Source organism: Ursus arctos, unplaced genomic scaffold (assembly GCF_023065955.2).
Source record: "Ursus arctos isolate Adak ecotype North America unplaced genomic scaffold, UrsArc2.0 scaffold_37, whole genome shotgun sequence".
Lineage (NCBI taxonomy): Eukaryota > Metazoa > Chordata > Mammalia > Carnivora > Ursidae > Ursus > Ursus arctos.
The window spans coordinates 19,096,597-19,119,718 of record NW_026623053.1 but is presented as its reverse complement, the minus strand read 5'-3'; the positions used below and the strand labels follow the sequence as shown (position 1 = coordinate 19,119,718).

The 23,122-nt window shown below is 36.4% G+C and overlaps 1 protein-coding gene across 7 annotated transcripts in view; it reads left to right on the top strand.

The window, feature by feature from the left end:
- Positions 1-21,646, top strand: part of SEC23A (SEC23 homolog A, COPII coat complex component) — a 70,635-nt gene extending 48,989 nt beyond the window's left edge. For all 7 annotated transcript variants that reach the window (XM_048220127.2, XM_057306348.1, XM_026513630.4 and 4 more), the window contains 6 exons: positions 4,181-4,258; positions 6,688-6,849; positions 8,710-8,796; positions 10,366-10,521; positions 12,168-12,233; positions 20,251-21,646. In XM_048220127.2, the coding sequence (XP_048076084.1) occupies positions 4,181-4,258; positions 6,688-6,849; positions 8,710-8,796; positions 10,366-10,521; positions 12,168-12,233; positions 20,251-20,340 (639 nt within the window). In that variant the 3' untranslated portion in view covers positions 20,341-21,646. The remainder of the gene's footprint in view (positions 1-4,180; positions 4,259-6,687; positions 6,850-8,709; positions 8,797-10,365; positions 10,522-12,167; positions 12,234-20,250) is intronic.
- The last annotated feature ends 1,476 nt before the right edge of the window (positions 21,647-23,122 follow it).

The window sequence follows — 23,122 nt, the reverse complement described above, 5'->3', positions numbered from 1 at the left end:
TCCTTTATTCTTCAATCTTTTTTTTTCCATCTGTATTAGTGTTTTGGTTAGATTGTGAATAAGGACTATTCCTCATGATTCTAGTAATTAATGCTAGGGCACTTGATAAGTGTTCAAAAATTTTTTAAAGAAATAACTCAAAGTGGGATGCTTGGGTGACTCAGTTGGTTAAGCATCTGCGTTTGTCTCAGGTCATGATCCTGGAGTCCTGGAGTCGAGTCCCACGTCTGGGCTCCTTGCTCAGCAGGCAGTCTGCTTCTCCCTCTGCCTGCTGCTCTCCCCGCTTGTATGCTCTCTCTCTCTCTGACAAATAAATAAAATCTTAAAAAAAAAAAAGTAACTCAAAGATTAGAAATGTGTTTGTTTTTAAGAAGTTTTACAAATTTCGTATTTTTATCTGTGGTAAAGTTTGGCTATTTTTATAAAAAAATATGTTAATACACATTTAACTTCTGGATGCAGAAGGATTTTTTTTTTTTTAAGAGGGAGGGTGAGAGGGGCAGAGGGAGAGAGAATCTTAAGCAGGCTCCACACCCAGTATAGGGCCTGATGCAGGGCTTGATCTCACAACCCTGAGATCATGACCTGAGCTGATGCTTAACCGACTGAGCCACCCAGGTGCCCCTGATACAGAAGGATTTTTAACATGAAATAAAAAGTAAGAGCCGTTAAATAAAAATATTCAAAGATTTTATTACAGGGGGAGCTGGGTATCTCAGTCGGTTAAGTGTCCCACTCTTGATTTTGGCTCAGGTCATTATCTCAGGGTTGTGGGATCCAGACCCGTGTCAGGCTCTGAGATCAGCAGGGAGTCTGCTTCAGATTCTTTCCCTCTCCCTCTGCAACGCTCTCTCTCTCTCTAAAATAAATAAATAAATATTTTTAAAAAAAAGGTTTTATGGGGCACCTGGGTGGCACAGTGGTTAAGCGCCTGCCTTCGGCTCAGGGCGTGATCCCGGCGTTACGGGATCGAGCCCCACATCAGGCTCCTCTGCTATGAGCCTCCTTCTTCCTCTCCCGCTCCCCCTGCTTGTGTTCCCTCTCTTGCTGGCTGTCTCTATCTCTGTCAAATAAATAAATAAAATCTTTAAAAAAAAAAAAAGGTTTTATTACATTAAAATGAAATAAAAATCTGTATGGTAGGGGCGCCTGGTGGCTCAGTCTATTAAGCGTCTGACTTCGGCCCCTGTGTCGGGCTCCCTGCTCAATGGGGGGTCTGTTTCTCCCTCTCCCTCTGACCCTCCTCCCAGCTTGTGCTCTCTCCCTCTCTCTCTCAAATAAATAAAATCTAAAAAAAAGAAAAAAATCTGTGTGGTAAAAATACCATTATCAAAATTTAATGCCAATTTGTATGTATGACTTATATCTATGACATATTCTTTTTCTTTTCTTTTTTTTTAAAAGATTTTATTTTATTTATTTGTCAGAGAGAGAGAGCACAAGGGAGCAACAGGCAGAGCAGGTAGAGGGAGAAGCAGGCTCCCCGCCGTGCAGGGAGCCCAATGTGGGATTCCTGGGATCATGACCTGAGCTGAAGGCAGACACTCAAACGACTGAGGCACCCAGGCATCCCTCATATATTCTTACATGTGTAACAGAATGTGGAAATTTTCATATATATGTGTATATATATATATATATGCATATGTATGTATATACACACACACACACACTCACAAATGAGTAAGATTTGGGCAAAAAATGAGTAAAGGTCATGAACAAGGAATTAGCCAAAGAAGGAATGCAAGTGACCAGTAAACATACGAAAAAATTATCAATCTTATTTGTAATCAAAGTTAGAAAATAGAACAAGATAACAATTTTTATCTGTCAAACTGGTAAGAATTAGAAAAACACAATAATGCTTAAAAATTGGTTAGTATTCAGGGAAATAGCTTCATAGCTTGTAGGTTTGGAGTATGAACTGTACAACTTTTATAAACATCTGTATAACCTTATGTGTATAGAAGGCAGTTGATGACATATATCAGAAGCTTAAAAACTGCCTTTTACTTAGAAATTCTACCTCTAAGAATTTATTCTAGAGCTATAACAGGAAAAATATAAATGTTAATAATGAGGGATTGGCTAAGATTGTTATGGTACATATTTTAATATAATAGAATTCTAGTCAGCCATTAAAAATGAAATGATAGATTATATTTAGTGATTTGAAAATCAATGTTCATAATACAAGCAAAAATTTTGGACATAAGTATCAAATATGTCCCACTGTAAAAATTAGCCTTTTGGACATCCCTGGTTACCCAAGCATAAAAGTCAGCAATGTTACCCTCATTAACCATAACATCAGATTTTCCTAATGCTTTATTTTAACAGAATTCCAGGCACAATTTAAAATGTGTATATTGTAATGTAATCAATAGTTCTGAATAATGGGTGACTACTGGTTTTGCTCGCAGAATCTTTTCAGTGTATTTGACATTTTAGATTTCAAGTGTATTTGATACTCAGATCAGCAATTTGGGAGAGCTTTCTGCAATGGTGAAAATGTCCGATAATTTGCACTGCCCATTACAGAGGTATTTAGTACGCACATACAGCTGTTGAGCACTTGAAATATGGCTAGTGCAATTGAGGAACTGGAATTTTATATAATTTCAATTTATTTAAATTGCCACATGTAGCTAGTGGCTATCATAATAGTACAGTGAAGATTACTCTCTTAATCTATAAATTGATCAGTGAAGTATTATTAGGGGCATTGAAGACAACAATACTCTTATTTCCAGATACCAACATCTGTTTTCTGAGGATTAGCTCTACAACCATCGCTTTTCTTGCATGACAGGGGTTCTGAAGTGATTTTTCCTGGAAGCCAAAAATGTGATCAAGCCAGTTATGCCTTTCTGTGTGCTGTGTATGGCACAGATAACTACATAAGTCTTACAGTTGAACATTTCAGGAAGCAAAGGCAGCTGCACTAACTATAGCAGTGAACGCTTTGCTAGTTTTTACTTGTTATTTGTGCTGTTGATCATATGTGAGTACTGCGCTTTGCCAGGATATAGGGCAGTTACATAAGTACTATAAAAAAATTTTCAGATCAGTGACTGCGCAAGAACAAGGGGAGGAAGCCAATGTTTGTTGAGTGCTTAGTGTTAGTCATTCTGCTCAGCACTTTCTCATACGGATTATTTTAGTTATTTAGTTGCCTTTTTCACATTATCACGGAGGGCTTCTCACTTGCCAGTGTGTGTGCCTCCATTTACTTTATTTCCTTCTAATTTCTGCCTTTGTGTTTCTTCTTTGTTTACCAGTCTACCTGTTCATCTCAGATTTTCTTTTTTCTTTTTTTTTCTTTAAGATTTTATTTATTTATTTGACAGAGAGAGGGGCAGCGAGAGAGGGAACACAAGCAGGGGAAGTGGGAGAGGAAGAAGCAGTCTTCCCGTTGAACAGGGAGCCCAATGCAGGGCTCGATCCTAGAATGCTGGGATCATGACCTGAGCCGAAGGCAGACGCTTAACGACTGAGCCACCCAGGCGCCCCACATCTCCGATTTTCTTCTCCGCAGCTCTTCTTTCTTTTTTGGCATTGTCTCTATTGTAGAGTTTTATATCATCAACTTGCTTTTTGTAACCACTATGGTATTTTGATAGTTGCATCTTCCTGTCAGTAGGCTGTTGTCCTTTTTAGGCAGTCTTAAGGTGCCCATGTTGAGCTCTTTTGGCCCATTATCTAAGAACTCTTTATTTGCTACCAGAGACACTTAGTTTAAAAAATCCAAACATCGAAAAGGAGTTGTTACTGCAGTAGAGCAACGTATTGTTTGCTTCTCAAAATCAGATGTATTTCTTTGGGTGTAATCCTTCTCTTGGCAAGTCTATAAGTAAATTCCAATTTTATCCCATAACAACTATCTGCCTTCTAAAGAGTAATAACTTTTTTTTAATAAAGATTTTTAAATTCTTTATTTGAGAGAGAGAAAGAGCACTAGCAGGGGGAGAGGGAGAAGCAGACTCCCTGCTGAGCAGGGAGCCCAACTGGGGGCTCAATCCTAGGACCCTGGGATTATGACCTCAGCCAAAGGCAGATGGTTAACCAACTGAGCCACCCAGGTACCCCAAGAGTGATAACTTCTAAAAAATGGAATAATAGGCAAGAAGGTTAGCTGTATGCCAGGGAATATATTACTAACACATTTTATTTTATTTAGTGTCAGAAATTTGGAGAGTATCACAAAGATGATCCAAGTTCCTTCAGATTTTCAGAAACTTTCTCCCTTTATCCACAGGTGAGTAGATAAAGTCCATGTTCTTTTCTTAGTGTTGACAGTAGCATTGGGTCTCCCTTCTTCTGTTGTATAAGAATATACGATCTGTTGTATTGGGTTATTCTTTTGGTAACGTTTTAAGTTTTGGGATAGCTAAGAAATTAAAATTGTCCTGGAGTAGTTACTGAAAAGTGTATAGTATTTTTATGATGGCCTTCAAAACAGTCATTTATTTGTGGTGAAAGAAATTTGCACTGGAACCCTACTCTGGAGTAGAGTTAGGTGTAAGGTAGATTAGCTTTCCATCTGATACAAGGGATCTATCTAATTATAGTAGTACTGAAAGGAAGTACCTTGGCCAGTCAGCTAGTCTTATAGAACAATTTTATGGGAATATACCAGATAAATAGAAAAGAAGCTAATTTGATTTACCTTACAGAACTTTTCCCACTTGGGTTGTGGAATCTGCCTGTCTTATTTTGATAGATATTTTTAGAAGTCTAGGTGGTTTATATGATGAGTAACAGAACATTTATTCAGCTGAGGTCTTTATGCAGGGAACTTCAGGAGAATAAAGATGACTGACACGAATCTCACTTTCAAGGAGCTTTCGGTCTGAAGGGTGAGATCTGAAATACACGTAACACAGAACAGAAAGAGAGAAATGCTATGAGAGAGACACAGAATTTAAAGGGAACTTAAAGGAATCCTTCCAAGCAAATGGTGTGATACATCTTTATAGAAGAGGTGGCATTTTAGCTTAGCCTGGAAGGATGATTATATTGAGATGTGGAAATTCAAATTTTTGCCCATGAATACGTCACTCAAATCTTCAACTTTGTTTTCAGAAATACTCTTATTTTTTATCGATCTGTAGTGTAGAAACTTCATGTTTATACAGGGAGGTGTCCCTAAACCTCTGGTTGCAGTTTTGGAGAACTAGGAAAGGGCAGAGTCTGTTTGTCTTAAGGCGGGCAAAACCCTTTCTCAAGCCTCATATTAGTAGCAGAAACTAATAGGAAAGAGAATATGAGCATTAGCCTCAGTATTTGACTGAATGCCAAACACTTTCCTTTCTTTCTCTTCTCTTCCAACTCCAAGCTTTCTTTTTAGGCTTTTGATAGTTGATTTCTCGAGAGATCTGGGACTCTCATCTTTTCCGATCTATTGGAAATCACGGAGGACCCAGAAATAATTTTTTTTCTTTGGGCTTTTAAAGCCTGATGCTCTTCTAAAAGGTAACATAGACTAAATGTAGGGAAGGTTTTTATTTCTAAAATAGCTACCCCCAGATTTACTAATTACGCATTGCTGTGAGTAAACAGGAGTGGCTGAAGTGGTAAAGGATGAGAGAGCCTCTCTCTGATCACTGAGAAAAGAAGAGGAATGAGAGTGTCACTGAGTGGCATGTGCTGGGAGAGACGTGTGGAATGAGTCCCGGCAGGAGCATCATGTAGGCACTTGAGCCCTGAGGGTGGAGGGAAGTGGACAGAAGTAACTGAAAGACAAATGAGAGTTCTCTGGAAAGCCGATTCTGTTGATTGTATCTGAGACCTTTGAATGTATCAAAGCACAATGTAGCGTCCTTTATTCAGGCCAGACTCTTCCCCTTTTTGATCTCTTTCACATGAGGAGTGGGTAGAAGGAAAGTGAAAGGAGAAAGAAGGAATGAAACAATGTCCAAAGAATGTTTCTTAGGGATAAGGAAGAACTTAAATATTAAGAAACAAGTGGGTATATGTAAGTCCTTTTTTTTTTTTTTTAAATCAATGCAGACCCTTCCCAGCGCAACTTTTGGGAGCTCTCAAAAAATAGAAACTCTGTTAATCTATTTTTATGTTCTCTTGGCGTCTTTTGATGGTGGTAAGGAATAGTAATAAAAAAGTTCAGAGATGTGGCTGGAGAGATAAGGAATAAAAACAGAAGAATGCTGAGAATGCACCATGTAGCATCAGCCTCTGGATAACTTAGATCCAAGCAAGGAGTTTTTTGTTCCTATTCTTGCTTTCCTTTTGAGTCATCTCTTTTACTTTAATTTTTTTTACTGTTGTTAAATTATATTTTCACGTAACTGATAAAGATTGTGAATAAGATTCTTAAGAATACAATTTAGAATGTCCTTATTATAACTTGTTTTATTGTCTTGATAGTTCTAATCAAATGCTTTTTTTTTCCTTTTAAAGATTTTATTAATTTATTCGACAGACATAGAGACAGCCAGCGAGAGAGGGAACACAAGCAGGGGGAGTGGGAGAGGAAGAAGCAGGCTCATAGCGGAGGAGCCCGATGTGGGGCTCGATCCCAGAATGCCGGGATCACTCCCTGAGCCGAAGGCAGACGCTTAACCGCTGTGCCACCCAGGCGCCCCTAATCAAATGCTTTTGTAATAGTAAGCTTTTGCAGTAAAATCAGTAAAAGCTATCTCATGTGTGGTTTTTTTTTTCTTGTAGTTTATGTTTCATTTAAGAAGATCTCCTTTCTTACAAGTTTTTAACAATAGTCCTGATGAGAGTTCATATTATCGTCACCATTTTATGCGTCAAGATTTGACCCAGTCCCTAATCATGATTCAGCCTATTCTGTATGCATATTCTTTTAGTGGACCCCCAGAGGTAAGAGAGGCAGAAAACAAAAATTGGTTTTGTTACTGTGATGTGTGGCATTAAAAAGTAAAAACAATTAAGTTTTTCTTGAAATATAGTTACTAAATATAAGAATTTGGTTCAAGAAGTTATGTTATTCATATATTCACTTAAAAATATTTGAGTGCTTACTGTATGCTAAGTTGCACTAGAAATCATTTTTAAAAATGTAAAAAGTGAGGTGGAAGAGACTTTTAAGATCAATTTGTGTAGTTATTTGGTTGATCAAATTCTCTAGGGCTTATGATTATTCTTATGTCTTTAACAGTGTCCAGAGGTAGTGATGGTTCTAGAACCTGTAGCTTATTCCAGAGTAAACTGTCTGATAATTTGGACTTTCTGTCTCAACAAAACATCTTGCTTAAATATCATCTCATTCTCCTGTAGCTTTTTTTGAACATAAGATACCGTTGATTATAAAGATGTATATTTAGAAAGGTGATAATAAAGTCATTAATTTAGATTTCTTAGCAAACTGTCCCACTTACTTTAACCAATTGTTAAACAGTTTTTCTATTTTGTAGTTAAAATCGTCTGTTTTACAACTTAAGAGTAATATCTCCTGATTAATGATCTCTTATGATACCTTTATTCATTGTTTTGTATAAAACATTTTGTTACTATAATTGTTTTTAGTAGTTTGTCATAGTGTCCACTTTTCTAGAAAATATATATTGTTAATGTGATGGTCTAGCTATGTATTTGGTTTTATAGTTCTTTGAACCAGGAAAGAGTTTTAGAGATTTTTTTTTTTATTTCAGAGTAATACATTTTAATTGTAGATACCTGGAAAATGTAGATTAGTGTTTAGAAGAAATCTGGAATCCCACAATCCCTGCTGTCTGCTCCTGTTAAATCCCAACCTTTCCATTTAATCCACGAATCCCATTAGCTTCATTTACTTAAGGCTTTGCTTTTGGAGTTATTCTCTTTCTTCTATCATCACTTACTCTTTCTCTGGTTCATTCCCATTAACATAGAAACCCGAGTCACATTCACGTTAAAAACCAACAGACAAACCACCCTGGACTTCACATTTTGTCTAATTGCCACCCATTTCTCTGGCCTCAGTTGCAGCTGAACTCAGTTACCTGTTGTCTATATGATGATCTCGCCTCACATTCTCTTCTCAACCTACATGATTCAGATTCTTGTACTTAACATTACACTGAAAAAACTCTTACCAGGCCACCAGTGTCCTACCTATCTTGCCAGAACTCTCGACAGCATTAATTGACCTAATGAGGACTCTCCTCAAAAACCTTTTGTTTTAAGCTTCTCTGACACCTGCAATACCTAGTTTTCCTCCTAATCACTGCCTGTTCCTTCTCAGTTTCCTTTTGCTGACTTCTTCTTTTCAGAACTCTGAAGTGTTAGCATGCTCCGGAGTCCAGTCTCTGGCTTTTGCTCTGTGATATATACTGTGCTGCAGTATAATCACATAGCTTTAATTACCATCTTCATGCACGTGATACCCAAATTTATGTCATTAGTTCTGGCCACTCCCTTACATTTCCTACTCAGAACTATTTTTCCATCTCCAAATTTGCTCTTCCCCAAGCCTTTCCCCTCTCACTCAATGGGGCCGTCATCAGGCTTAGGAGTTAACCCTGATTTCCTCTTGGCTCTGCCCTGTTTTTCAGTTGTTACTTCCGTTTTTGTGATTTCTCAGAAAATTAAAATGTACTGCAAGAATTCATGGTAACAAGATGTTTTTAAGTTATAAGGTATAAATTTTAAATTTTAAAGATATCCTGGAAAGATCTGTTTTGTAACTTTAAGTAATTTATTTTTCCATCTTCCTCTTCTCTCGTTGTTCTCTTCTGTTAGCCGGTTCTTCTTGACAGCAGCAGCATTCTTGCAGATCGCATTCTTCTCATGGACACGTTCTTCCAGATTTTGATTTATCATGGTGAGGTAAGATTCCATAGCATTTAAAGCTGTGCACGTATGTGCAATAGAGTCTTTTTATTCATGGAAGCTTCCCCTTCTTTACCATATGGCTACTGTTTTCTCTGTGATAAAATACATATAAAATACGATTCTTCCTGCCACAGGTTTTTAGACTTCATTTGCAGTTGACCTACCTGTGATCGTTCTGTCCACGTACAATTGGATAAATGGATTTTGCACAAAGCATAGTGTTGGGAAAGTGAGAGCATTGATGTATACATAGGCATGCCATACTTTTTGGTTTTACCTGAGACATCAAGAAGGGAAAAGCCTTTGTCAGTAGGCAGGCTCTCCCTTTCATTATTTCACGTTAATCATTTAAAAAGCATTCCATTTGATGCATTTAAAGTATTTAAAAAATATTCCACATGATCTGAAAACTCATTCAAAGCATAAGTGAATTAAAATTAAAATTTATACCTTTACTTAATTGGAATGGGACATGATTGAAAAGAGCAGAATATCTGAATAGCCACTAAGCTTTAATCCAGGTATTTAGCAGAACTCTGTTCATTCCTGCATTTATTCATTCAGCCAGTAATTAAATGTTTCCTCTGTCTAAGAAAGCATTGTATTCTGGATGCCTTGGAAGATACAGAGATTTCTTTTTCACAGACCCACTCTCAAACTTATAGTCTAGAATTCTAGTAACTTGTGCAGATTTATTTTTCCAGTTGTTTTAATTGTAATTGATTTTAGATTTGTACTGTAATTGTAAAAGTGTACTCAAAATATCCTTTTAAGTAATATGATCTAGGCCTTTTAAAAGATTTATTAATTATTATTTTTAATTGATGCCAGTACTACTATCCTTCAGTTTTTAAGGATAATGCCTATTACATGACAGAGTGAGGTATTTTGCTGCTTTTTAAAATTTTTTTGTAAAAATAGCTTGTTAATGTGCTAAAAGGAGAAATCTGAAATGCACATGACTGTTCCTCTGTTAAATACAGAGATATAAAGCCATATAGAGTATATATTGACTGGTGCAGTTAAGTTAGAAACCAAGCCAAGTTTAAATTTTTGGATTTAATTACATGGTTTTTGGAGGCATTTACCTTAATAAAAGAATTGATTCAGATGCTCTTCTACAGGTATATTAACTTTATAATGTTATTGCTATTATTACTAAAGTTTTTATGTTTATATATCTTGCCAGAACGTAAGTCCATTGATAAAGACTTTTATAATAGTAGCTGGTTAATTTTGAAGTCTCTGGGAAATATTCTGTTAACAAAAATCCCCCTCGTTTATCATAAACTTAGATTTTAGCAAATAACATAAATGTAGTATTTAAACATTTTTCTGGTTTGTTATTTCTTTTTACTTTTAAAGGAGAAGAAATATTCTAATTTTGCATCTGTTTACTCAAGAATACCAAAATTAGTGTTCTTGATTTAAAAACTGATAAATGAAATAATGATTTATAATTTTCTTATTTTCTGAAGATTAATTCCCTTGAAAAAACCTCTTAAAGTTTTTGGATAGGCAAGAAGTTAAAAGTAATAATTTCTTCAATTGCTTTAAAATTAGACCATTGCACAGTGGCGCAAGTCAGGATACCAGGACATGCCAGAATATGAAAACTTCCGCCATCTTCTCCAAGCCCCGGTGGATGATGCACAGGAGATTCTTCACTCCAGATTTCCAATGCCAAGATACATCGACACTGAACATGGAGGGAGCCAGGTAAGTGTGGTCAGTTTGTTGTTGGTATTGTAATGAGTTGTTCCTACTTGCCTTCTGACCTTCATTTGAAAAGACTGCTTTACAAGGCAAGTCAAAGAAGAAGGAGATGGGTAGAAGGTTTACAAGGGAAAATATGCTTCCTTTTTGCCTTAGCATTGAGAGCAAAGCAGTGATTCTTGGCCAGTTGCCTAAAGCTGGCAGTTTCTCCCACCTTCTACCACCAGCCTAGATTGAATAACAGAGCCGGGATGACATTATGGTGGCGCGTCAGCTTTAGTGGAGCAAGAACAACAACTTGGAAAAAAATTGAGTGTACCTTTTTCGGTATAATTTTGTTAAATCAGTTTATTTAATGAAGAAGTCTATGACTGTGAAGTTTGCGGTAACATAATTTTTTCTGTTTTCCTCATTCTGTCATTTCAGTTTTCTAGAAAATGTCATATAATAGGAAAGCATTAGATTACAAAAGACTTTGGGGTTTTTAGAATTATGAGGATTAAATAAGGTCCATGTACATATACACATGGCCCTTCAGGACCTTTAGAAGGCTAGGTTTAAGACCCCTTAACATAAACTCTTAAAAAAGTTTTTACTTCTCCCTTGTAATTTTATTAGAGCTATAATAAATTAATTATAGGTTAATACAAGTTTGTTTCACTTGCTAAAGGCAGGGACCTTGCTTCATTTATTATTGCTTACCTAGTGCCTAGCACAGTATTATAAAATAGGTGGTAAATATTAGTAACTATTACTCAGAAATGATAGCTACTTACTTTTAGGGTTTTATTGTATTTATAATAAGAGCTACCATGTGTTGAGAATTTGCAAAGCTGTTAGTACTTTACATACCTTGTCTCATTTGATCCTCATAACAGTCCTATTGTTATCTTCATTTTACAGATAATAAGACTGAGACTTAAGTTATTTGTGGCCAAGGAAACACACAGTAAATGGAGAAGCTGGCGTCCGAATCTAGGTGTTCTGACTCTGGAGCCAGTGTTCTTGTGTTAAACTGCTTAGGCATAGATTAGACAAAGATCTTGTGTGATACAAAATTTCAAAAGCTATGACTGCCTCTGTTTTTCCAGTATGAAATAATAATTTATGCCTAGTTCTTTCATTGATGTCTCATCACGTGTAGTGCTATTTTTCCTCTTTTATTCTGGTTTTCATGATGATAAGGCTTAGTGGAGAGATGGTTAAAATGTTGGATAAGTTGTCTTATGGAATAGCCTACAGTTTAAGAAAGTTTGAGAGTCATTGTTTAAAGTAAAAGAATGTATAGTGTACTTTTTAGTACTTCAAATCTCTGATGGCATTTCAGACCAAGTGTTTAGTAAATTTCACACTAATCTTGTACTTGTTGCACACATAAATTTTATATGCTGAGTTTTGGATTCAACAGTTTATTATTTGTTTTTATGAATGTATGATTTGGAAAGAAGAGGGTGCATTTATTTATTTGTAACACGTAGCGGCCCACATATTTCCAAAATTTAGTTCATTTTTTTAAAAGTTACCTTTTAATAAAATTAACCTTATCAAAACATATTAAAGTTGATTTTAGATCACATAATGTGTTTGTTCAGCTCATATTGACTGAATCTATTTTTGGTAGATAATGTTATTTCCTCTTTGCTTTTAAGGCCCGTTTCCTGCTTTCAAAAGTCAACCCTTCCCAGACTCATAATAATATGTATGCCTGGGGACAGGTAAGTGTAAATAGTGGATCTTGGAAATTATTTCTTTTGTGTATTTATAGTTTGTTATTTTAGTGAGAGCTACATTTTTCCCTATGTATTTGCTAATGATTTCTTTTGGAAAAGTAATGAAAAAATGAGTAGGAAATAGAATTAGCATTTGGTGGTACCATAGAAAGTAAAAAGTGATCATTTCAAATAGGTAGAATTCCTTCCTATTCCTAGTTTAGGACTACACCCTTGAGACAAAAAGCAATATAGTGTATAATGTAGGAAGTGATGATTTAAGCTTAAAGCTAGGACATGAACTATAAAAGGCCACACATAATAAGTTGGAAGAGGTCAGGGATTATAGTTGAACAAGAGAGGTAGGAGGCCTGGAAATCATTGTTAATGTATTTTGATTTGTTAGGAGTCCTACCTCTTAGTACAATATATCAACATTTATCAAGTATCCAATGTACAGGACTCTGTATTGGTACTTTTAGGTAAATAGTGATCATCCCTGCTTTTTTTTTTTTTTTAATGTTTCAAGTTTTTATTTAAATTGTAGTTAGCTAACATATAGTGTAGTATTGGTTTCAGAAGTAGAATTTAGTAATTTATCACTTTGATCATCTCTGCTTTTAAAGAGCCGGTAGTCTAGCATTAGAGGTAAGATACATATCTAAGTAATTAAAATATGAGTCAGTATGAGATATGTTCTTTTTAGAAAGATATAAAATATTATAGGGGTTAGAAGAGGAAGAGGGGAAGAGAGCACATGCTGACAGCAGGAGACCATGTGTGATCCGGAAAGAGCTCAGAAAAGGGAACATTTCCTTTTAGAATGGTTAAAATTTCAAGAAGTAGAAATCGTATGAGGAATTCCAGGTAAAGGACAGTGTGGACCAAGTAAGATACAGAGCACACGTAGGATGAATAGAACAATAAACTGGAAATGTATTGTGTGGCTAAATTGTGGAGGATCTTAAATGCCAGGTTGAATGCCGAGGAGCTGAGTCTTTATTTAGTAAGTAATAAAATGTTACTGAAGGTTTTTGGACAGGGGCAAATTTGAGTCTTAGATAATATAGTTGAATCTTAAGATTGAGAGCAGTCTATAAGTTGAAACTGTAGTTTGAAGTAATCTAAGTGAGGGAATGAAGGCAAGATGGTGAAAAGGAATGATTTCGGTGACATTTTAAAAGTGGAACCAGTGAGATTTGATTAGAAGTTGCAGGAAAGTAAAAGTTACTCTAGGGCAGGATGGCTAAATGCAAAATCTGAATTCTGATTGGATTCTGGATTAGAGAAAACAACTATAAAGAACATGATTGGGATAATTGGTGAAATTTGAATATGGACTGTATATCAGCTACTAGTATAATATTATTAAATTTATTGATTGTGATACTACTGTTAATGGTTATATAGGAGATCGTCCGTGACCTTGGGAGGTATATCCTAAAGGGGGTAAAATATCATGATGTCTTCAACTTACAGAAATGATTCAACAAAAGAGAAAAGAAAAGGAAACATATATAGAAACATAAAGCTAATGTGGCAAAATGTAATCAGTGAATTTAGGTACAGGGTATGTGGGTGCTCGTTGTACTTTTTTCTCAACTTTTCTGTAAGTTTGAATTTTTTAAAAATAAGTAGTTGAGGGAGAACAAGGTAATGTAGGATTTTGAGCCTGGGTGACTAGGAGAGCATGTGCCAGTAAGTGGGAAGGCAGAGAGAAAGTGTTTGATTTTAGACACACTGAATTTGAGATAACATCTAGATGGCCAAATTGAGCAGGCTATTAGAAATTTGGGTTTGGTGGTCAGGACAAGGGTGTGAAAGTTGATCATGGACAAGTGATACTTAAAGTTATCACAGTGGATACTTGTTCAAAGAGAGAGTAGAGAGGCAAAAGAAGGATGAGATAAACCCTTGAGGAAGTACAAGTGGTAGGAGTATTTTATAAATAGAGAGGTGGAAGGAAAATGAAAAGAATACCATACCATGTCGTAATAGGTGAGGGAGGGCTTTATAGAAAGAAGGAAGGGGTTAACAAATTCTGAGATGCTGCAGACCTTAAAGGAGGATGAAGATGTTAAAAGGGTGGATGGACTTGAAGTCTAGGAGGTCAGTTGTGGCCCTGGCAAGCAGTTATAGAGTGGTGAGTACAAGATAGATTGTAAGGGAGTAGTGGGTGCTTAAGATGTGGAGGTTGTAAGTGTAAATGGTTCTTTTGCAAATTTAGTCTGAGTTCGGGTAGTAGGATAGAAGGATGATTCTTACTAGGGTAAGGGCACAGAACTCACTTGTTGTAGAGCAAGTGTAAGAGGCTGACAAAACAACAGCTTATAGATGTTTAAGATCCTCAGAAGCAGACAGTGTGATCACAAGCACTATATGGAGTTGAAGCATTGGTAAAGAGGCAGGACGTTTCCTTCTGCAGAAGCAAAAGGTAGGAAGGGTAATGACAGAGAAGGATGTTGAGGACAGAATGCTCATATTGGGTAATTGCCTGTTTCTTTTCAGTGATAGTGGATTATTCACTAAGAGTGAGACATGCTGGGGTTAAACGACTAGAAAATAGAAAAGATTTAAAAACAGCTATAAGGAATACAAGAAAGCAACAGCAAGTGAATAAAAGGGTTTTATAGCAGTGAGGGCCCATTTTATTTACTAACAATTTCTAGAGCTTGCTTCCGTTATGTTCTTTAACCATGCTTTGTAGTTCAGACATTGCATCAAAGATGAAAGACTTTGGGGGTGATTTAGCACTGGAGATAAGAAAGATGGACACATTATAAAGGGAGTGCAGTAATTTAGAGTAATGTTAAATGACTCTGAGGTCCAGGCTGGGTAGAAGAAGTAGTAATTAGGATTAAGGCCCCTTCCCTTTAAATAGTAGAGGTGCCTCAAAATTTTGCCCTCATTTCTCTGCATATGTTGTTTCTCTGGGTGATTACATACACCCCCATGGGTTCAGCTTTCGTCCGAGGCTAACTTGCAAATCTCCACCTTTGGTTTGGCTTCACCTTGAGCCATAGCCTGGTTTTTCCGTAACTGTCTGTTATACATCACTGGAGCTTCCTGTAGACATTTCATAAGCAACATGTCCCAACTTGAACTTATCTCATTTATAACATACATTGAGCATAATAGATTTGGTCAGGAGAACAGAGATTAGAGTTTGGGAGCTTTGTGGAGGTATTTAAGAGTTAAGGAGCCTTTATGATAAAGATAAATTGAATTCATGGTCTAAAACTCCTGAAAGGTAAGGGTTTTATAGCAAGGAAAGGAGCTTATTACTCTTGAAAAGTGTGGAAGGGGGTACATAGCATGTGAGAGAGAAAAATTTATGCCCATACATTGCATTATCAATATCACCCTCACCATTCCACTTTCCCTGAAACAAAAAGCCAAGTATACTACTATGGCATGGGAGTTTGGAATACAGAATGTACCATGAATCAGCCTTTCCATTACGCTTGAGTCATCTGAGTATTGGATTTAATTCTGGATCTCACAACTTAAGAGAAACTTAGGAAAAGAAAATTGCAGGGCACCTGGGTGGCTCAGTCGGTTAAACATCTATCTGCCTTCACCTGAGGTCTTGATCTCGGGGTCTTGGGATCGAGCCCCCCATCAGCCTCCTTGGTCAGTGGGAAGTCTGCTTCTTCCTCTCCCTCTGCCTCTCCCTCTGCTTCCACTCTCTCCATCTCTAAAATAAATAAATAAAAATCTTAAAAAAAAAAAAAGGTAATTGCAAGAAGATAGGAAAGTAGCACCAGTTAATCAAGTTCATGGAAATGGTGATTAGTCATTATGGAGAAGGGGAGGTTAAAGGATGCTTTAAAATAGTATTCATTAGGGGCGCCTGGGTGGCACAGCGGTTAAGCGTCTGCCTTCGGCTCAGGGCGTGATCCCGGCGTTATGGGATCGAGCCCCACATCAGGCTCCTCCGCTATGAGCCTGCTTCTTCCTCTCCCACTCCCCCTGCTTGTGTTCCCTCTCTCGCTGGCTGTCTCTATCTCTGTTAAATAAATAAATAAAATCTTTAAAAAAAAATAGTATTTATCAGGGGTCCCCTATCAAATGCCCTTATTAGGGGCCAGGTGAGTAACAAATGAGTGAAGCTCTTTTAAGAAAATCTGATACTCTCAGTGTGAAGAGGCAATACCTCTGGGTCTCTGGTGGTCTAGGGTTTGTGGGAAGAATACAGAAATCCTTTTCTAAAGGGGGTAGCTGTTCCTCCCCTCTAGCTGATTGTTGCCATTTACATAATTTATTTAACAAAATGTTGTGAGCCCACATTAATTCAGACCAAATAAAATAGATCGTTGTGGCTGAACTTCTACATTAAAAAGCATAGTTTAGTTCATGGAAATAATAACTTGCTTCTTGCTTTTCTGGGTTTAAATTACAACATGGGGGTGCCTGGCTGACTCATTCGGTAGAGCTTGTGACTCTTGATCTCAAGGTTGTGAGTTCAGGCCCCATATTGGGGTTTGGAGTCTACTTAAAAAAAAATAAATTACAACATGGAGATGTAGTTGGTAGACTTACAAAGAATTGACTGAGCTGTTAAACATGGAGAGACGCCATTCTGGGGTCATAGTTGAAAACTATAGGTTACTTTGCCTTTTCTTTGTCTGTTACAGAGTTTAATAATATGTGCTTGATTTGCACAGTAAGACTCAGTAAATTAGTTATCAGGTTTCCTTGTTATCAATGGGGAAAAATAAGTCTCTCCTTAAAGATACTTTATTTTTAAAGAGTTTTTTATTTATCTGAGAGAGAGCACACATGCTTTAGCACCCGAGGCGGGGGCAGAAGGAGAAGGAGAGGGAATCTCAGGCAGACTCCCTGCTGAATGCTGAGCCCAATGTGGGGCTCCATCCCTTGACCCCCGAGATCATGACCTGAGCTGAAATAAAGAGTTGGATGCCTAACTGAGCCACCCAGGTGCCCCAAAGATATTTTAAATAGGAAAGAAAATCTTTAAACTTTGAAGTTTAATTATTATGACCTGGAAGTAGAGGTATTAGAGGCATAAACGAGAGCCCTAAGGTCTTTCTTGACCTATGCTTTTTGTAAGAGAAATTATGTTAATATTTTTATAGATATAATCATAGTAATAACTAATAAACTGAATCTTTACTGTTTTAGTTCCTATGCTAAGCTTCTTATGCACTCTTATTTAATCATTAAAACACTCTTATGCAGTGGTTACTGTTAATTCTATTTTTCAGAAGAGGAAATTAGGCTTAAAAAGCTTAAGTAACTTATCCAAGATCACATAGCTAAACTGTGGCAGGGTCTGGATTTGACTTAGACCACTCTGAATGGAGAATCTGAATTTTTAATCACTACGCTAAATTGATGATTGAAATTTAGGGAGTTAACTTGGTAGCCAGGCATTTTGCTAAAAATTATACAATCTTACACTTCAGTTTTCTTTTTGTCAGAAATCAAGTACCTAGTGGTAAGTTTTATCCATAGATGGCCTGAAGAGGGCACCACTGCAACACTGTTTCCCCACTGCTTTAGTGCTTCATACACTTAAGTGATAGAAAGCTTGGATCTTTCTGCCTAATTGTGGATATATTTTAAGGAGAAAAAAAGGTGCAGTTGAAAAATTAAGATCAGTCAGCTGCAAATTTTTGATAAGTTTGAGTTGTGCATTTAGTATTTATAATTTCAAATAAGATTTCTACAGTATATAAATTAGAAAATTGATGTGTATTTTTTGTTGACCAGGAGAAACAGATCTGGATTGGGTGAATTGAGGTAGAAAACGTGTAAATTGAAAGAAAATCAGGAATAGTTACAGAAAGAAAAAAGCAAGAGCAACTAGGTTATTATTAGTCTAAGTCATATTTTTGAGACCTTTGCTTCTCTGTGTTAACTATGAATGTACAATAGGGAAAAATAGTTCAGTGTTATAAAATAATAGATTTTTCAAAAGACGTAATAATAGCTCAAATATGTTGTATCCCTGCTGTGTGTGTCAGGCACTGTTCTGTTTCTTTACACAGTTGAACTCATTTAATCATTATAACAACCGTATGAAATAGGTCCTGTTGTTAATCCTTATTTTACAAATGAGGAAACTAAGACACAGAGAGGTTAAGTAACTTACCTTCCTCAAAGTCATGTAGGCAGTAAGTGGCTGAGTGAGGAATTCAGCTCATGCAGTCTGGCTCCAAACTCCAAGCTCTTATTCCCAGTGCTGTTGTCTCCCTTCATTATCAAGTTTTTCAAGTTTTTATAATTAATGTATGAAAACACATAATAAAATTGATTTTCCTTTATTCAGGAGAGGTTATGGCATGTCTGTGGCAGTGCCATGCTAGAATTTACAAGAGCTATAAATTCCCATCTCCTATTTGTTACCCACTTGCTGATCTCTGAAAATTACTTAACTTCTTGTTTTAGATTTTTATATTTACTTATAAATGAGAACTTGAGTTTCAGGTGAAAAATTTAAAAATCCAGATATAAAGTCTTTCAGAAAACCTTTTTCTTGTTACAGTAGAATTTCACTATTATGGTTTAGATTACCAAAGTCATTCTGTCAACACAGTTTTTATTAAAATAGAAGTTAGGAATTTTCCTTAACTCTTGTTACTTAGAACCATTTAGAACTTGTTGCTTAGAACCCACAGAGATCAATTAAAATGACTCGAATGAAAACAATAAGCATAGTTTATTTAAAAATATGTAAATATGTTTCCTTCCAGCTGGAATGCCTGTTAAAATATGTACAATTTCTATTTTATTTTATTTTATTTTATTTTATTTTATTTTAGAGAGAGAGCACGAGCAGGGGGAGGAGCAGCAGGGTAGGGAGAGGGAGTGAGAGAGAATCTCTTAAGCAGATTCCTCACTGAGCAGAGAGTCAGACATGGGGCTCGGTGCCAGGACCCCAAGACCATCACCTGCGTGGAAACCAAGAGTCGAATGCTCAATCAACTGAGCCACCCAGGCACCCCAAAATATGTGCAATTTGAATTTTATTTAGTAGTCAGGCAGCAGTAATCTCACCAAGGCATTTATTTATTCCTTAGTAGTGATAAAGCGCCAATACATTCAAGACAAATGAACACTCAGCTACTGTAAAGATTAAGTTGGGTATGTAGCTGTTCTGATTCTGCAGTGCAAATCTGATGCTGACCACTTGGGGTAGTGCAGACTCCACAAGTTAAAGGACATGGCTCACAGCAAGCCTGCCCCCAACTTCAGATGCCAGCTGAACGTGGGATCCCTGCACTTGCACTTCTGACCAACTAGCTACAAATCTGTGTGTGTGTGTGTGTGTGTGTGTGTGTGTGTGTGTGTGTGTGTGTGTGTGTCGGGGGGGTTGGTGGTGGTGGTGTTCCCCACACCTCCCCCCACCTCAGGTTTGATAACTCCTTAGAACAACTCACAGAACTCAGGAAAGCACTCTATTTATGATCACAGTTTATTATAAAGATTACAAATAAGGACCAGGGACCCCACAGAGTGAGGTCTAGGAGGGTTCCAAATACAGAGCTTCTGTGTTCTTCCCTATGGAATCAGAATGTGTCATCCTCCTGGCATATTGATAAATTTGTTAGACAGGAAGCTGCACTGAGCTTTGGTGTCCAGAGTTTGTTTCTTTACTACCAGGCTTGATTGATGGAATCTCCAGCTCCTTTCCTCTTCTTTTCCCTCCCTTGACCTCACTTCCCCTCCGTAGAGGTCAGGCTGTCTTAAATCCCCGGCCCTCTAATCACATGTTCTTTCTGGTGACTGGCCCTCATCCGGATTCGTCCCATCTCAAAGCATGAACTCAGGTGTGATTGGAGGGGCTTATGAATAACAAAGACACTATTAGAAAATTCCAAGGATGTAGATTCCCCCTACGAGGAACCAGGGATAAAGGCCAGTCAGATTCTTTATAATAGGAGCATAGGCATTATTCTGCTTACAGTGATTCCTTGTCTGTTTTAAACATTTGCTTATACATTTTAAGGTATTACTCTATGTTTTAATCATAGCAAATATCTTTCTTTTCCTCTAGGAGTCTGGAGCACCTATTCTCACAGATGATGTTAGTTTACAAGTGTTTATGGATCACTTGAAGAAACTTGCTGTGTCAAGTGCTGCTTGAAGCGCTAAACATATTAAGGACACTTAAGATGAAATAATATTTCAATTTCATTTTTTTCCCTTTTTCATTTTATCTGTGGAAACCAACAGAGGTATCTTTCTAGACTCTTTGTATTAGTATGGTTTGAGACAACATGTGGAAAAATGTTCACATCTGTAGATTAAGCTGGAATATAAGAGCAATAAGAACAAATTTATTTTGCTTGCCACAGTATTATGACTGGTTTTAGAAATCTGAGGTCTTTATAACTTAATTATGTTAAAGAGTAAAAATAGAGTTCGCCTTGCACTACAGAGATATAACTCGTTTGTATATTGCAGAAAAATCCAAAGTGGCACTGAATGTCCTTGCTGACTTTTTGAAGACATGTTTCTTGATTTTAACCAGAAAGTAAACAAAATCATCAACAGTAATGATAAATGTGAACATTTTTGCCTGTTCATTGAAATGTATCTGTGATTTTCAAGCACTTATGCATATACTTTTTCTGTACTTATTCTGTTAAGGCAGATTTATTTTTATGATGATTTGTTTAGGAATTATTTGACTTTATATAAGGCAATTTTCATGAAAATAATTCAATGTTTTTGGTTATTTGGAAAAATAGTTCAGAGATGAAAATTTTCTGGGGGAACCGTTCCACAATTGACAAAAAATGTGAAATTCCCATAGAGTACCCAACTTATCTGATTAAACATGATCATTTCTTTTAAAAGGGTGATAGAAATTAAACAAACCATTTTGTCATAATGCATTTTAGGAAGTCTGCAGTAAAATAACTGTTGTCACTACTAAACCAAAATTGATTTTTACTGCATGGTTATGTTGTTTCCCCTTGTTTTTCTGAGGTAAATTTTACATTATATTCTTCAGTATTTTAACACTATTTTGGGAGTTTACATATTCTTTTTTTTTTGCTTCTATTTTGTGAAATGTATTTTTTCTTATTGAAACAGTATTATAGAATTTGTTGAATATCATGTGGTGATGCTCAGTTTTATTTTGATTTATTCATTAGTATCATTCACTTTTACCTTTTAAAGTTTACTTGTAGCAAATGTTTACATTGCTAAAGCCAGATGTTTGACAATGAAATTTATATCAAGTACTGCAAATAAAAGGTGGTGCTACAGTAAATGCTTAGAAGGACAGTTTGATGATTGTACTTGCATGAACACAGTCATATAAAACAGAAAGTTAAAGAATTGTTTATATGTTGTATTCAATTAAATAAATTGCTCTGTCCCATTTTATTTCATTTGAACTGTGCTAGGCCTAAATACCAATAAAATATACTTTCTCTGTGTTTTTCTGCTTATTTCGAAGTCTAGTAGAGCCTGAGAAGCCTCCTGTAAAATTAGAGCAATTATAAAATCTGCTATGAGTAGATTAAAAAGCGTTCATTTAAAAAAAATGGCAGCTTTATTGGGATATAATTCACATACCGCACAGTTCACCCATATTAAAGTGTACAGCCCGGTGGTTTTTGGAATTTTCAAAGTCATGTAATCATCACAACAGTCAATTTTAGAGCATTTTCATATTCCCCAAGGTAGTTGTTTTTGCTCTAAGGAAATTGTGTTTTGGAGTTAACATATTTTGAATTGAATTAAGCCCCTGTGATGATGATACATGTTTAATTTGCGTGGCCCCTTAACTTATGCTCTTTAAGACTGCATTGTTACTCTTGAGTGATGTGGGTACTTACCCCCAAACAATCCTTTAGTTCCAAATCAATTACAGCTGAAGGTGCTAAAATACCTCTGTATTTAAGGGATAAGGAGGAACAAATATATCATCATATCCTTTTAATTTACCATTTGAAAGAAAGCACCTGGGATCTGTTTGTGTCTAATTTAGCTATTACTAAATTGCTAGCTATTTAAATAGATTATTGAAGAAAGAAATGTTAACCCTTTTAATGAAATTTAGAGTGGATAAAGAATATTTGCTAAATTGTTAGCAGCACTGAGAAGCGTCGGTATGTCCAGAACTATTTTGGAATTCACTGTTGAACTTACTACCCCAGTGGCCTTATCTCTAAAAACAACTTTGGACGCCATCTGTGTACATTTATATTATGTTGTAACAAGATAAATTTATTCTTTTATTGGCTGATTACAAAAGTGAGCTGACATTTTCTCTATCCAGTTCCCCACTTGATAAACTTCCCTCTTACATTCCCTAGCCCGTGGACTGTACCTGATGAATGTGCTTGTTGGCCAGGCCAGAAACCAGTGAATCAGTTTCAATTCTTACTCTCCACAACACCTTTAGGAACCAAAATCTACCAGTTCTGCCTCTCTGATATCGCCCTACTCTATTTGCTGTTTTCTATTTTATTGCTCTTCTACCTTCATCGCATCTCACGTGGTTGCTGCAACAGACTTCTAACCGGTCTGTTTTCCCCAGTCTCCTCCAGCCCTCTCTTCAGTTCACTGAAATACAAATCTGATTATGTCATTCCCTTTGCCCTCATAATAAAACCCAAACGCTTTGCCCTGGTAACATTGCATACTACATAGCAATCGGATCCTAGATCTCCCTTAGACAATTAGCACAAAGGACACAGCTGAAAAGGTGTAATAGCAGAGAGGGGTCTCTAGTTCTACCTAAGCATTAGTCTTATGTGTGCTATTTGGGATTTATACAGTGACAAAAGCAAATGCATTCTTCACTGGCTGTTACAAATTAAATGCTGTGGCTTATTGCACTTGGTTTTATTTTATTATTATTATTTTTTAAAGATTTTATTTATTTGTAAGAGAGAGAGAGAGTGCCC